The sequence below is a fragment of the Anastrepha obliqua genome, chromosome 1 (assembly GCF_027943255.1).
Source record: "Anastrepha obliqua isolate idAnaObli1 chromosome 1, idAnaObli1_1.0, whole genome shotgun sequence".
NCBI classification, from domain to species: Eukaryota; Metazoa; Arthropoda; class Insecta; order Diptera; family Tephritidae; genus Anastrepha; species Anastrepha obliqua.
This window is the reverse complement of record NC_072892.1, coordinates 378982-393911: the sequence shown is the minus strand read 5'-3', so window position 1 is coordinate 393911 and position 14930 is coordinate 378982. Positions and strand designations below refer to the sequence as shown.

At 36.3% G+C, this 14930-nt stretch overlaps 1 protein-coding gene across 5 annotated transcripts in view; it reads right to left on the bottom strand.

Moving 5' to 3' along the window:
* LOC129251465 (uncharacterized) overlaps positions 1-14930 on the bottom strand; it is a 43869-nt gene that overhangs the window by 26807 nt on the left and 2132 nt on the right. For 3 of the 5 annotated variants that reach the window (XM_054890815.1, XM_054890810.1, XM_054890820.1), the window contains exons 2-3: positions 14283-14480; positions 678-1440 (exon numbers count right to left, since the gene is read on the bottom strand). In XM_054890815.1, the coding sequence (XP_054746790.1) occupies positions 678-1068 (391 nt within the window). In that variant the 5' untranslated portion in view covers positions 1069-1440; positions 14283-14480. Of the gene's footprint in view, positions 1-677; positions 1441-14282; positions 14481-14629; positions 14643-14930 lie in introns of those variants that run through there. The other 2 variants (XM_054890817.1, XM_054890819.1) reach the window with 2 other exon arrangements.

The following is a 14930-nucleotide window of genomic DNA, read 5'->3' as shown; positions in this document are numbered from 1 at the left end:
TTTTCCCCAAAATTAATTTTGTGTGATAGAAGTTTAAGTGTCTCTAAAAAACATAAGTCATGGCATCACTCATTTTGTCAAACATATCTAGAGGTACAATCAGCCACCTCTACGCTTTTCAATTAGCAGGTGCTCTACCTCGATATTATGAACCTTAGAATTCTGGTTTTATCACTGTTGCTAGAGATTTTACCTTATGGGTGTAATCGAATATCTAATCGGGATGTTTTTCGTGCCCCACTCGATGCAAGAACGAGTACTAGGCGCAATCCTTCCTTTAGATTTTCGGCACCGTTTTGCATAATGTCTGCAAGTTCTTCTAGATTAAAACTTATTTCATATTTTATTTTAATAGTTTCTTTATGAAATAGTATAAAAAACTAAAGATAAATTCAAGCCTCAAACTTTGTGGAAATAAAAAAATGCAGCAAATTTTTGGAAAAACTTAAAGTAACCTATGTATTTTGCTTCATTTTCGTTTTATAAACCATCTGAAAGACATATCCAGCATTCCATATATGGAAAAAATACACAAGACCACCAGCAAAAAAAAATTGCTAATTATAATATTATTCAGTGGGCTATAACTGTGAATACTCGAAATATTTCAAAAAATAATAAAAAAAAAAATTGAAAATATGTTGATTTTTTTAATGAAAATACACATTATGACTTACCAGTTTTTTCCGATATCACAACAGCCATTACAACAGCAAATATAATTATCATCATAAGCATCGAGTCTGTCCGCAAGTTATAATTAGCGCCATATCTCCAGAAAGACAGCCTGCAATTCGACGCTGTCGCTTTCGCCTCATCCACGAAACTAACTGACCTGTTTCTGGCTGTCTTTGTTGTACATTTCTGCCTTTGTCGCCGCTGGGAGTATTGATCTTCAGTACACGCTGCCAAGCGTTTGGCAGGACAACCTTTAGCCGCCAGCTCCACTAGATTCTTCCTCCTGTACTCGTTATTTAATGGCAATAGAGCTGATAATCTTCGCTGTGTTTGCTGTTTGTATTGTGTTTGACGTGCCTTGGGTTCGTATGTTAGAGCTATAGAACTCATGGTTGGTTTAACACGATGTCCTCAAAATCTCATCCGTCCCACGGGAAGAGAGTTTTATGCGGCCTTAGTACAGGTCGTAGGATCGTAATGTCGTTATATCCGTTCCTCAGTTTGTTTAGAAATTTATCGCATTGAGTACATTGGAGGAGAGTGCCCAGAGTGGCTTGTTTCTGGCAAACTGTTGGAACAGTTTTTAAACAAATGTAAGAACATAGCTATTTTTTGTGAAACTACTTTATGGCAATGAGGTTGGTGATTTGAATCAATCAATCACTTCGAATCACTTCATTTTTTATGCAATTTGGCGCATATGTTGGACACGTGTTCTTGTACCATTATTCGCCCTAGTAGAAGGATGATTGTCATTTATCTCTGCAAAAAGTTAAAAAGTTTATGTTAAAACTTTAGGACAAATTAGCCTTAAATTTTCGCTTAGCTTAATATTCTTTAAGTTTCAGCCAACACAAATCAAACCATTCACACAAATATAAACATAAATAAACGCACATAAATATAGTAGAAGTATATGCCCAAGTATAGGCTCGTTAACGTAAAAAAGTTCAGCCGCTTTGTTCATCCGAGTGGTACTCCATTCGACTTGACCTTCTGAAACTCACCACTACAATTTATTGCGAAAACAATGAAATATTTTCTGAACACAACGTAAGCAACTACAACTACAGCAAGTAGAGCACTAGTAGCCCTCCACTGAAAATACAATATTGCACACGTTCCCGGCCACATACTCTTCACCATGTTTATGGCCATAGAAATTCTCGTAGAACAACATTTAGGTGCACGCCACAACTTGGAGAAGCAGCTAGGCCAAACACCTAACAAACCTAACAAAGGATGTATCAGCCCATTATATATGTACGTGCACACATACATACATATATAATTCTCGTAATATGAGACTCTCGCAAAGGCTTGAAAGTATAGTGAATGAGCTCAGCGGCAACCATAGCACCAAGCAAAGCGAATTTTCCATTTTGCCATTGTCTTAGGGACGAACAATAGTCCTAGAGCCAAAACAAAGCGAAATATGACTTCGAAATTCTATTTAGATGCACGTTCAGAACAAAAGATACCATTTTGGTGTACCATCGTCATCGGGATAGTGGGAGAGACGGCAATGGCAAATGCGACTGGCCATCTACTTTCTTTGTGATGGCAATGCGATAACGAAATACTTTCGTATTTAGCTCGGAACGTGGCTCTTAAGGGTGTTAATTTACAAAAGATAACTTATAGAATAAGAATATTACGTCGAAATTATTAAGAAATTACTTGTATATATTGCAAGCAGTTGTTTATTTATTGTTTGGAATGTCGAACATTTTAAAAATATTACTAAAATAATGACTATAATTAATTGAGAAGTACTTGATGTTATTTTAGTCCTTTGTCCTTAATGATATGTTTAATGTCGTATACCGTAGTATATTTAATAATTAAATGAAATTGAAAAGCGCATATCGATCACTTGCTGCAAGAGTGTCGAAACCCAAAAAATATGAGATAAGTTTGCAAAAGTGACCACCAGATCTTCTTCTATACTGTGTTAAAACTTCATGGCCACATTTATTAAAAGTATAATGCATAAAAATGTGTATTTACTTTAACTTAGGAAGCACAGTAAATTGAAAACTTTAGAGCCGTTTTTCTAATTTTTTTTTTTTTGGTTTGTGACACTCTTGCAACAAATGATCGATATGGACCCACATTCAAATATGTTCTTTTTTTCATTGTGTAAAAAGTGCGTGCTTCGTACATTATATTAGATATAATTTTTGTGGTCTTAGCCGAAACAACTGTTCATTTTTGGTGGCCGTTTTTAGTAAAAATAAATTGCAGATTCAAATTCCTCGTACCCAAAAACTCCCAGACACATCTTTTTGTGTAAAAATATTTGCAATCAAATCAATTCTAATTTTTTCAAATACTTCTCCACGACAATATATATATATAATTGGTGCGTACACCCTCTTTGGGTGTTTGGCCGAGCATCTTTTTTATGAGGAGCTTTTTCATGACAGACTACCAACTTTAAAATAAAAAAATAACTCTTAAAACCGCCAACTTAAGAAAACTGAGAAATTAGTTTTCTATATAGAACCTAAACTTTCGGAAAAATTTAATTTCATATATTCCCCAGGCGACTGCAGAACAATTTCTTAGTTATTAACTTTTTACAAACTGAAAGTTCGCCTAAAATGTAACTACTCTCAGGAGACGATTTCTTTTTATTAAAAATAAAAGGTTTTTTAGCTTCGAGGTACGTTGTTATTAGAAATCAAAAGCAGCACAGCCGCAGGAAACAAATACAAAAATACACCTTTACTAAAAGTGCATCGCTAGATTTCAAAAACCTTTCAAAGGCGCAAAATTCATTAAATAAGTTTTCTTTTCCACCCAGAGCCATGCACCCGCATAGAAAGTGTTCTACAGTCTCTTCTTCCTCAATGTCATTACAGCTTCTGCAGTAGTCGTTATAAGATGCTTCCAGTCTGCTAACATGCCTGCCTGTTAGAAATGCCCTGTTAGAATCCCAAATAGATTGCTCACGTCCTTCCTGTTAAGTTTCAACTGTCGGTTTGTGCGGCCCATATTCCATTCCACGTCATCCTACTTGTTGCACAGGTCAGGGGCTGAGTCCATAGCACGTTGGCAGATTTAATGATGTGTTTATCAATATATTAGTAGCTTATAAGTTGTTAGAGGTATAGGTATGTGGTTGGATCGGTAATGTGATACCCAGGCTCACTGGTTAATCTGGTTTAAAGTTATCTTCTATGTCTCTGTGACCCGGTACCCAGAGCAGATTTATTGTAAAGTATTATGTTAGTTCATTCAAAACGTCAACACATTATTTTACTGTCTAAAATAACTATTGTCTTGTCTACATTTTTGGAAATTATTTTTTGTAGACACTCGGCCAAAGCGTTTATATAATAAGTTTTATTACAGTCCGCCGGTGTCTCCCGGTTGGCAAAATATCTCTCCATTCCGCGCAATTACTTCTTCCCTTGGTTTGTTACCAATGAATTCATAAAGTAACAAGTAATATTTTAGAGAAGGAAGTCTATTATATGACATAATAAATATACACCCCTCAATTGTGTATTTGATTTCGCTACCGTTTTTTTACGCTCATTTGTGCACTGGGATATTAACATACGAGTACATAGGCATAAACGGATTTCTGGATACGCCTATGATGAAATATCTCACCAATATTTGCTTTGTATAGTATACTCGTACATAATGAATTTTTACAAGTACGAGAAGTGATTGCAGTTCGCTTACGAACAGAACCTTCATCAGAAAAGTGCCAATCAAAATGTTCATAATTTGACTGGCTACATTCAAATGTATTGCGAGTTCGTATATACAAGGTGAAGTCCAAAATAAATAAGACTAAGCTAAAATAGAAACGACAGAAGCTTTATTCTGATAACTTCGAGTTTATTTATTCAAAATAGTTCCCTCTGGCTTCGATACACTGTTCTATGCGGTCTAAAAGCTTTTCGAAGAGTGTTTCAGGTCATTGACCTTCAGGATGTCGGTACAAGTGTTTTGGATAGCCTCTACGGACGCAAAGCGTTTTCCTTTCATGGCCAAATGCAATTTTCTAAATAGGTAGAAGTCACAGGGAGCCATATCAGGCAAACATGGTGAGTGATCGATGGTTAAAATGCGATTTCTAGTCAAGAAATTAGTCACAAGAGTGAATCGATGGGATGGTTAATTATCATGCAATGAGCATTGTAAAGGAAGTTCTCGTCTTTTCTCGCCTCGCGTCTTTGGATTGTTGAATTCTGAGCAATTTTTGGTCCTCAGTTAACTAGTGGGGAATGAAACGTCACAGAACTTTGTAAGCCCAAATGATCAGTAAAGTTATCAGCGATAAATCGACGTTTTGGAGATATTCTACTACGATTCCATGATTTTCAACGATGATTTCGTTTAATTTTTGATAAATTTACGAACAATTTTGATAGAGTTTTCGGTGATTACCATCAAAAACATTTTTATGACGCCAGTCTTTATTATTTTGGACTTCACCTTCTACTAGGTTATTCAATAAGTTTTGCGGTTCGATAAGAGAGGGCGTTGCTACTAGCCTATTTTTTTATTACATTGGCACAGTCTTCATATGAACATAAGTGAAGTTTTATTTAAAGCTGTCAATTCATTTTCTGCTCACAAGACATTTATGTAGTATCGACGTGTCACAGTATTTTCTGCAATGGAAAAAATCAAGTATCGTGCGGTGACTGAATTTTATTTTTGGAAGGTTTAAAAACAACGGAAATTTATGAACGAATGTTGAAAGTGTATAAAGACTTTTCGTCGTCAATTAGCCCAGTACAAAATGGATGGCTGAACTTAAACGTGGTCGTACAGGCCTTAAAGACAATCCACGTCAAGGACGTCTGAAAACAGCTGCAACACCAGAAATCGTAGAAAAATTAAAAGATATCGTATTCCAAAATTATCTAGTGGCTGAAAGAGATTTAGTAGAAGCATTCCAAGGCATTTCATTGAGCAGTGCAAGCAATATTTTGACTGAAATATTGGGTTTCAGAAAGCCAGTGTGCACAATGGGTGCCGCATTCGCTAACAATTGAACAAAAACAAATTCGAATGTGACTTTCTCAGGAACATTTAGAGCGATTTTGAAATGATAAAGAGATTTGTGGCTATAGATAAGACTATCACCATGATCCTTAATCAAAACAAAAGGCCAAAGAGTAATATGAACCTGGTTCTTCAGCTCCGAAACGAGTTCGTGTCCAGAAATCGGCGAAAAAGGTGGTAGCGTCAGTTTTTTTAGGATGCGAAAGGAATTTTGATTGTGGATTACTTCCAAACTGGTAAAACAATAAACTTTGAATATTAGTAGAACCTTTTAGACCAACTCAAGAAAAAAATTCGTGAGAACAGACCCAGTTTACAAAAAAAAACAGTTATTTTCAGGACAATGCACAGGATTAAGCCCCTAGCGACTTCCATCTGCTTCCAGACCTAAAAACTGCACGCATGTAAAGCGTTTTCCATCAAATGATGAGGTCATAACAGCTGCGGAAGCGTATTTTGCAGCCCTTCCATATTCTCACTTCAGTAATGGAATTTATAAATTGGAATCTCGTTAGAACAAGCGCATTGATGTTCAGGAGAACTACATATACTGAATAATGAAGTGTATTTTAAACCATAACATAACATGAACAACCTAATATCCCATTGAACAACCCCACGAAAGTGGGGAAGTTACTAATCGCCATTCACTTGGGAGTGGCCAGGACGATACTTCTACACAAGCAGCTCACAACTTTCGGGATTAGCCCAAATATCCTCTGGATAGCTTCCGAACACCCGTTCGAGAGCGTGCCAACGTGAGCCGTGTTAGTTCTGCCTTCTCCAAACTCGATAAAAAGGCAAAGCGAATGGATCTGGTAGTGAACGAGGATAAAACGAAGTACTTCAAACAAAAAACAGTCGAGCACTCGCGTATCGGCACCCACGTCACTGTTGACAGTTCTGATTTCGGGATTGTAAAAGACTTCGTTTATTTAGGAACCAGCATTAACACCTATAGCAATGTCAGCCTAGAAATCCAACGTAAATTTCTCTTGCCAACAAGTGCTACTTTGGACTAAGTAGGCAATTGACGAACAAAACTAACACTCTACAAGACTCTCATCATGCCCGTCCTAACGTATGGCGCAGAAGCGTGGACGTGTTTGAGAGAAAGATTCTGCGGAAGATTTTTGGACCTTTGGGCACGTTGGCAACGGGGAATATTGCAGGCGATGGAACGAAGACCTGTATGAGCTTTACTATGCCATAGACACAGCGCATAATAAAGATCCAGCGGCTACGTTGGCTGGGTCATGTTGTCCAAATGAATACAAACGCTGGTGGTAGCAAAGGAAGAGGAAGGCCTCCTCTGCGTTGGAAAGATCAGGTGGAGAAGGACTTGGCTTCACTAGGTGTGTCCAACTGGTGCCGGTTAGCACGAGAAAGAAACGACTGGCGCGCTTCGTTAAATTCGGCCAAAATCGCGTAAACGGTTATTGCGCTGTGTTGTATAGTATAGTTAAATCTGTCTGATCTAAAGTGATATATTTTTTTGCAATATACTCTTTTAGTACAACAAACTGTTCTCCGTGTCACATTTTTGGTTTTGCTTGAACTTCTAACATTTTTTTATGGTATCGTATCTTCCCTGCGTGGAAAAAATGTCAAATTCGAATTCAAAATATGACTTTATGTGCTTGGGTATTTTTACTTTTATCCTTAACCGAATTTAAAGCGCAATATAAATTGTGTTATAAATATTAATCAGGTGTATATAATATCATTACCATGCCACAACTATGGCTGGTTAATGCTGTCGTTTTAACGGGCAGTAGATCAGGGAGATGTGAATGTCGCAAAGTATATCTCCTTACATATGTATGTGCATATATTTTTATATAATTAAATGTCGCAGTAGATGTGTGATTACAAGCTTACGTTATAGATGTGTCGTTAGCTTATACATACATGCGCTTAAATTAATAATTATGCTTTCTCCGTTTGCAATGAAATTATCATAAAAAATAGAACAGAGCGGCGCGAAAACACACCTTGTGAGCTACCAAAGGTTGCGAGGATGTGTTCAGTGCGAGCAGCGGGTCTTTCAGGTACAACGATACAGCGCATGACAAACCAAAAAAGAGCCTCATTAAACTTTTCATCGCTGCTGAGTAATTTCCTGAAATTAAAAAAGGGGTGTGCAATGCGTGTAAGTGGCTCCATGAATAAATGTTCGTATTTAAGCAAAGAGGATCCATATGCATGCACACGTTCCACTCGAGATGCTCAATTACAAATTTCAACCGAAACATCTGCTACTTCCTCATTAATAAGTTTTTAAGCATTGTGTGACGTAGATGAGGCATAGAAGCACAAAATGGAAACTATGATTTATAATAAGTAAGCAAATCTGTTTCCATTGGCATTTTCTTTTTTCTTTTTTCTTTAATTTTTAATAATTAATTATTTTACTGTAGGCCTGCAAAAATATTGGCAACACGTGCGTTCTGGTGAGCATTAACACCATAAAACGTGCAGAATATTAGTTTTCAAAAAAGACAAAAGGCTTAAGGCAAATCATCGATCCGAAATGGAAAAATTTCAATGCAATGGTCTAGACGAAAGGAAGTAAGTGCAACCCGGTATAAATGAAATTGCCTTTCCTGAAGATAACAATCTTCCAAATGTATTCAACTCACTACATAGTTTAAAATATCAATAGATTAGCTTTACGAGAAAACATAAAAGTCTTCAAAACAAATTCGTGAAACATTGGTATTTTATTTTATGTGTCGGTTTACCGGTATCCTCCTTTAGAAAGTTATTGAAGCAAGAAGGCCTTTCAGTCTATGCGATGCTCCATGTCAAACAAGCATTTTAAGAACATAAACAATAGTTATGCTTCGTAAACGAAGGGGAACGCATTAAAACAGGACAACATGGATATGACCCCTTGTACAGAGTCAGAAACCTCTCAGAGAAACTTCACGAGCCATTTGGCTCTGTTGCAAAAAATTCTTGTTTGTGAAGGCATAAACTGATGTGTTTGAATAAAACGTGTAATCAGCTCCGTTATCTCCGTCTCCAGACAAGCCACATATTTAAATTATATAGTATCATATTTAGTTCTATGCGATTCATATGGGGTCGCCAAACTATCTCAAACGGTTCGAAATTTTAAGAACCTCATCTTATATTTAAAAATTTATACACAGCCATTCTCTTATAGTACGGGATCCGGCTGCAGATTTGGTGTAGTCATCGAGTACATGCTGAAATCCACATTTTTACCCACATTTATGATTAGGAGAATAAAAATTCACCAAGTTGCCAGTAGAAATGTGGCCGAAAGTATTTTTAATTAAATTATTGTTAATTGATTTTGCGGGAAAAATTTCATTAACCAAGTTTTGAGATAAAATATCGTTCGGTTTACTGCAATAGGTGTAAAGACTTAAAAAAACCGTAGTTGCCGTTGCGCGCTTGGCCGCACCTCTCCGCAGCCAGGTATAAACAGGTATGATTTCGATATATTTATACATCCATAACGCATATTGATCTGTTATAGATCAAAATATAGCTAATTTTTTTCTCATTATTATGATATATGGCAACCTAATTAAATCTGGCCGCAAGTTAGGGTTGCCAGCAGTTAAAGATGGGAAAAATTGAAGGTTGAGTGAGAGGAAGCTAGCGCGTAACATCACTAGTCTAAAAAGGATAGCGATTGCCAGCTGTACGACATTTTAAGGCTAAGAATAAGAAAATAAGAATAATAGTTTTTAACGAAAAATACTTCGAAATTAGCACTGTATAATTTATATTATAACTATAACCTGTATTTTTTTGTATTAAATTGAAATTTTACTTACTGTAAGTGTTTTGCAAAAAATTTCAAATTCTTCTTTATATTTTTTTTTTAAAACTGTAATTTTTTTAAGGCACTCTGTATGATATCCAAAATCCTCGGTAGATTCAATTGTTAATAAAGTGTCGTGATACTTATAGTTTTTCTTATGACGAAACAATAACATTTGTAAGCACTTTTTGAATGAGGCATCTTCAAAATCCAGTACATTGCCTTTTTCTTTGCACAGAATACACGACTTCATCTTTATCAAATTTAATTTAGATTAATTTATTTGATAGTTTTAGACACACAAAGGGAATAAACAGGAAATATATGAGACGTTATATATTACGAACTCCAAAACAACGTGGTTTGTAGGTTAGGATAAAAATGTCGCAGCTGCTTAGTTGAGAACACCAACATCTGACGCATGAGCAATAGCCTTAAAATGTCGCTATCCTTTTTAGACTAGTGATGTTACGCGCTAGCTTCCTCTCACTCAACCTTCAATTTTTCCCATCTTTAACTGCTGGCAACCCTAACTTGCGGCCAGATTTAATTAGGTTGCCATATATCATAATAATGAGAAAAAAATTAGCTATATTTTGATCTATAACAGATCAATATACGTTATGGATGTATAAATATATCGAAATCATACCTGTTTATACCTGGCTGCGGAGAGGTGCGGCCAAGCGCGCAACGGCAACTACGGTTTTTTTAAGTCTTTACACCTATTGCAGTAAACCGAACGATATTTTATCTCAAAACTTGGTTAATGAAATTTTTCCCGCAAAATCAATTAACAATAATTTAATTAAAAATACTTTCGGCCACATTTCTACTGGCAACTTGGTGAATTTTTATTCTCCTAATCATGAATGTGGGTAAAAATGTGGATTTCAGCATGTACTCGATGACTACACCAAATCTGCAGCCGGATCTTAGACTATTACTTGTATATTATATCAGATAAAGAATTAGTAAAGTCTCAACGAAGAAATATTGAAGAATATGAAGAATGTACGGGCCTGAGATGGCAAATGTATTGCAGAAGGACACATTAATTGTCCGACCAATACTACTTCGAGTGCCAACTCAGTAGCTCGATCGTAAGCAAAGGAAATACATGGCTGTTGACTGCGTAAACATAAACATGGCTGTTCTACTGTCATACTTTTCACGCTGAACTGATGGCAAAAATGGAAGCCGTGACATTGGTACACTTTGATGCGATACCTGGAGATGTTTTCTACATTTTCGCAGATACTTAGATGGCGATAAAATCCCTCAAAAATAATCGACAACATCTAAGGACGCCATGAAATCTCTCAAAGAGATGGTTGAGTCGTTTCACCTAAAGGTAACATGGGTTCCTGGCCATTGCGACATCGACGAACTAGCGAGACTCGGTACCAAGCTGACTGGTGAGTACACAGACAATGACATACGCTAGGCATACGCTTACAGGCATGTAAGCTACTTACATATTATGCTAAGAACATTTTACTATATGCTAGTTATGTCTTTGAAAAGGGCATATAAATATTATATTATCTTTCGTGGACAAAATCTGAAGATAAGTTTACCAATGCCCAACTAATGCAGTCTTGTTTCATGTGCCAGGTTTCGCTACCATACAGTAACACAGATTTTACGCAAGCATTAAATATACCGATTTTATATTTAATGCTTGCGTAAAATCTGTGTTACTGTATGGTAGCGAAACGTGGCACATGAAACAAGACTCAACGAGAAAACTACAGGCATTCGTAAACAGATGCTTGCGACGCATTATCGGTACCTGGTGGCCACGTACTATATCTAACCCTCGCCTGTGGCAACTGACGAACCAAAAACCTATTGAAAAGGAAATAATGCACAGAAAGTACAAATGGATCGGGCACACCCTCCGAAAACAACCCGAGAAAATAGTCTACTCAGCCTTACAATGGAACCCGCAAGGCACTAGAAACAGAGGGCGTCCCAAAATGACTTGGCGTAGATGCGTTAACCAGGAATCCAAAAAGTCATTCAATGAATTAAAATTCCTAGCCAGCAATCGGAATATGTGGAAATCTTTTGTAGATAGACTAAGTTCTTAGTACATATACCTATATGTATTGTAATACCTGAACATGTCAATAATAATAATAATAACTAATGCAGTGGGTACGTTACCAGCAGAAATAACGAAACAGACTTCGTTCACAATAGGGAAATTTAGTATACGCACTGTAGTACTTTATTTTTACGCTTTAACCGAAATGCTTATAGACGGTCTTTTCTATTTTAAATTTTAATGAGGGAATTGAAAAAAAAACAATTTTTGAAAATACTTCCGATTCGTTGAGAAGTACTTGGATTTAATATTTTAGTTACATTTCAACCATTATTTTTAATCGACTCGCTAGAGGGTTGAAGTTGTTTTTTATTTCGCCCAAGAAATGTTAACTGCGACAAAGAGGAACGAATTGTTGTGCAATCTTACAAGAAACTAGGGCTTTGAGGTTTTTCACACAATATATTCAAAGAAGTGTATGGTAACAAATACAAACAACAAATGTACATGCGTTGAATTAAGACTTTAAGAATGATTCACACCCGCGTTTCTGAAGGGCAAAATTATTACCAAGGAACTGTTAAGAAGAAGTTATGCGTTCCACCAAGACAATGTGTCGATTCATTTCGCGTTGACTACCAAACGCAGCATTCTAGTATTTCTGTAGTATAAGTCAAAGTTGAAGACTTCCAATCCTGTTTAAGCAATGGAGGATTCTTAAATAACATTGTAGAAGTAATGTAGGGGTGTAAATTAGACCGTACCCAAAAAGAAGTTCACCTCTGAGGCTGTAGTATTTTCGCAAAGTAATTTCGAAAAATTTCCTTTTTTTTTTTTGCTGAACGTAGGAGTCCCCCTCTTTAAATTTTTCCTTTTATTTTCGGCACTTACAGTCTAATCTTAAAGTACGATATGTCGATGTTTTTGGCCTTTGTGGTCGATGTTCGTCTCAGGGAGGCAACATTTTTTGTTTCAAAGTGCATTGACTTGCAAAAATTCTTTAAAATCAAGGGTACACAGCAAACTTGTTTCCTTGTAAAGTGGTACGTTTAATGTATATTAAAGATTTTAAAAAGTAAAAATGTGAAATCATTATCGCTATTTAAAGGCTAACATATATATATCTCACATTGCTACATCTTTCACAGTTTATACTTTCGTGCAAAGTGACTTTCAGAAATATCAGTTGAATATGTATAATACATATGTACATATGTACAAGCTGAAAAGTCCCGGGCCTAACAAAGAAAACAAGTTTTTTTTTTGTTAAAAATTAGCTTTATTCATCAGCACAATTTCCATCAAAAACAACGCAATAATTTCAGCACCGCTCTAACATTTCAATACCACTTTTATAGAACGATTTATCTTTTGCCTCAAAATAAGCCTCAGTTTCAGCGATAACCTCTCAAAGCGAGCGAAATTTCTTACCTGCGAGCTTTTTTTTAGGTGTGCGAAGAGCCAGTAGTCACTGGGAGCCAAATCTGACGAATACGGTGGATGTGGGAGCATGACACGGTGCGTTGTCTTGATGAAACAAAACAATGAGCAAACGCGGCACCCAATTTGAACAGAGCTTTCTCATAGCCAACAGATTCTTTTGATATCTTCACGATGTCAGCTGACTCACGCAACTTCACTTTTCGACCATTCACAACGATTATGTGGATTTTTTTGATGTTTTCTGGTGTTACCATCTCATTTGGATGTCCACTGCGTTGTGCATCATCGGTGTCTCACGACCACGTTTGAATTCAGCAAAGCATCGTTTTATTCTTGTTTCTGATGGAGCGGAGTCCCCATAACACTTTTCAAGCCATTGCTTCTTTTGAACGGTATTTTTCCCATCAAGAGGCATTGCAAAATGTAAACACGAAGTTCTTTTTGATCCATTGTTTTGAAAATAACGAAAGTAACGTCACTCTAGCACAATAACTCACTCATTTAAAATCTACTAGAGCATGGCTCTAAAGTCAATTTCGAGTACCCAGAATTTTGAAAGAAGCTATCTTTAGTTAATATCAGGTCAGTCCACTCTTTGATATATTGTGCATTCAACAAGTGATTTTAATCGCGGATAGAAGCACGTGTTGTTAAAAAATAAAATGGAATCTTCGAACGCGTATAAGAGGCAATTTTTTTTATAAAATTGGTACAAATGCAACAACTGCTGCTGCAGAAATGAACACTGTTCACCGAGAGTTTACCGTGAGTGTAAGGACTGCGCAAAAGTGGTTTTCAAAATTCCGAAGTGGTAACTGCGACGCTGAGGATACCCCACGCGCTGGTCGTCCTGAAGTCTTTAACTCCGACGCCTTGCTCGAACTCGTGGAAGCTGAGCCAAATTTGACAGTCGATATGATCAGTTCAGTTGGGAAAGGTTTCAAAGCTGGGAAAATGGGTTCCGCATAGACTTTCCATCGCCATGTGTTCTTAGCTACTGCAACGGCTTGAAAATGAAAGTGTTTTGAACCGTATCGTTACTGGTGATGAAAAATGGGTCCTTTACAATAATCCTGTGCAATCACTTACACGGCAAGTTTAAAAACCAAAATTAAATTAAATTATTAAAATATTACATATCCCTTACTTCACAGCACCATCTGGCGATTCCTTAAATAATAAATATGTTTCAAATATAGTATATATATTCATGCATCCATACGTACACACATACATATTCTCAATACACGTTTGGTGGTTTCAAGAATGTACCTTGGTTACAATCAGATGTTCAGGTCCTCAGCGACGGCGGAGTTTTAACGTTATGAGCACTTTGAAGTTTATCGTCACACAAATTTACATAAACTAAAACTACAAATACGTTCGTTCACAAAAGTAGATTTCAATTATACACATGTATGCATGCACACGTATGTAAATATACAGTTTTGTAATAACAATTTTTAATCACTAAAAACATAAAATTTTATTTTAGTAATACTTTTAATATTTTCTTTTAAAGCATATCTCATATCATATCACAGAAGCTTTATTTTATGTACGCCTCATTTTATAGGCGATTAATGCCCCTCGATACTTATTTTATGTACACTGAGCACCTGTATTTTCTCTTAAATAAAGCACGGGTTGCAAGAAAACCGAAAAACAAGCATTGGTATTCCATCAAGAATAACACGCGGATGTATTTACACTTAAATATCTTTAGTTTTTATGTCATCTTTGTTAGTGCGAATATATTTTTTAAAGCGAAACGCGCCAAAAGCAAATGTTGATTATTATTTATCCCGCAGGCAAAAACCAGTTTCTGGTCTTCAAAAACTTCGAGCTTGCGAAATAGAATTAGAGGATCCTCAGACAACGGTGTACCGCATTTTTGTCGAGTCTTTAGAACTCTCTCAT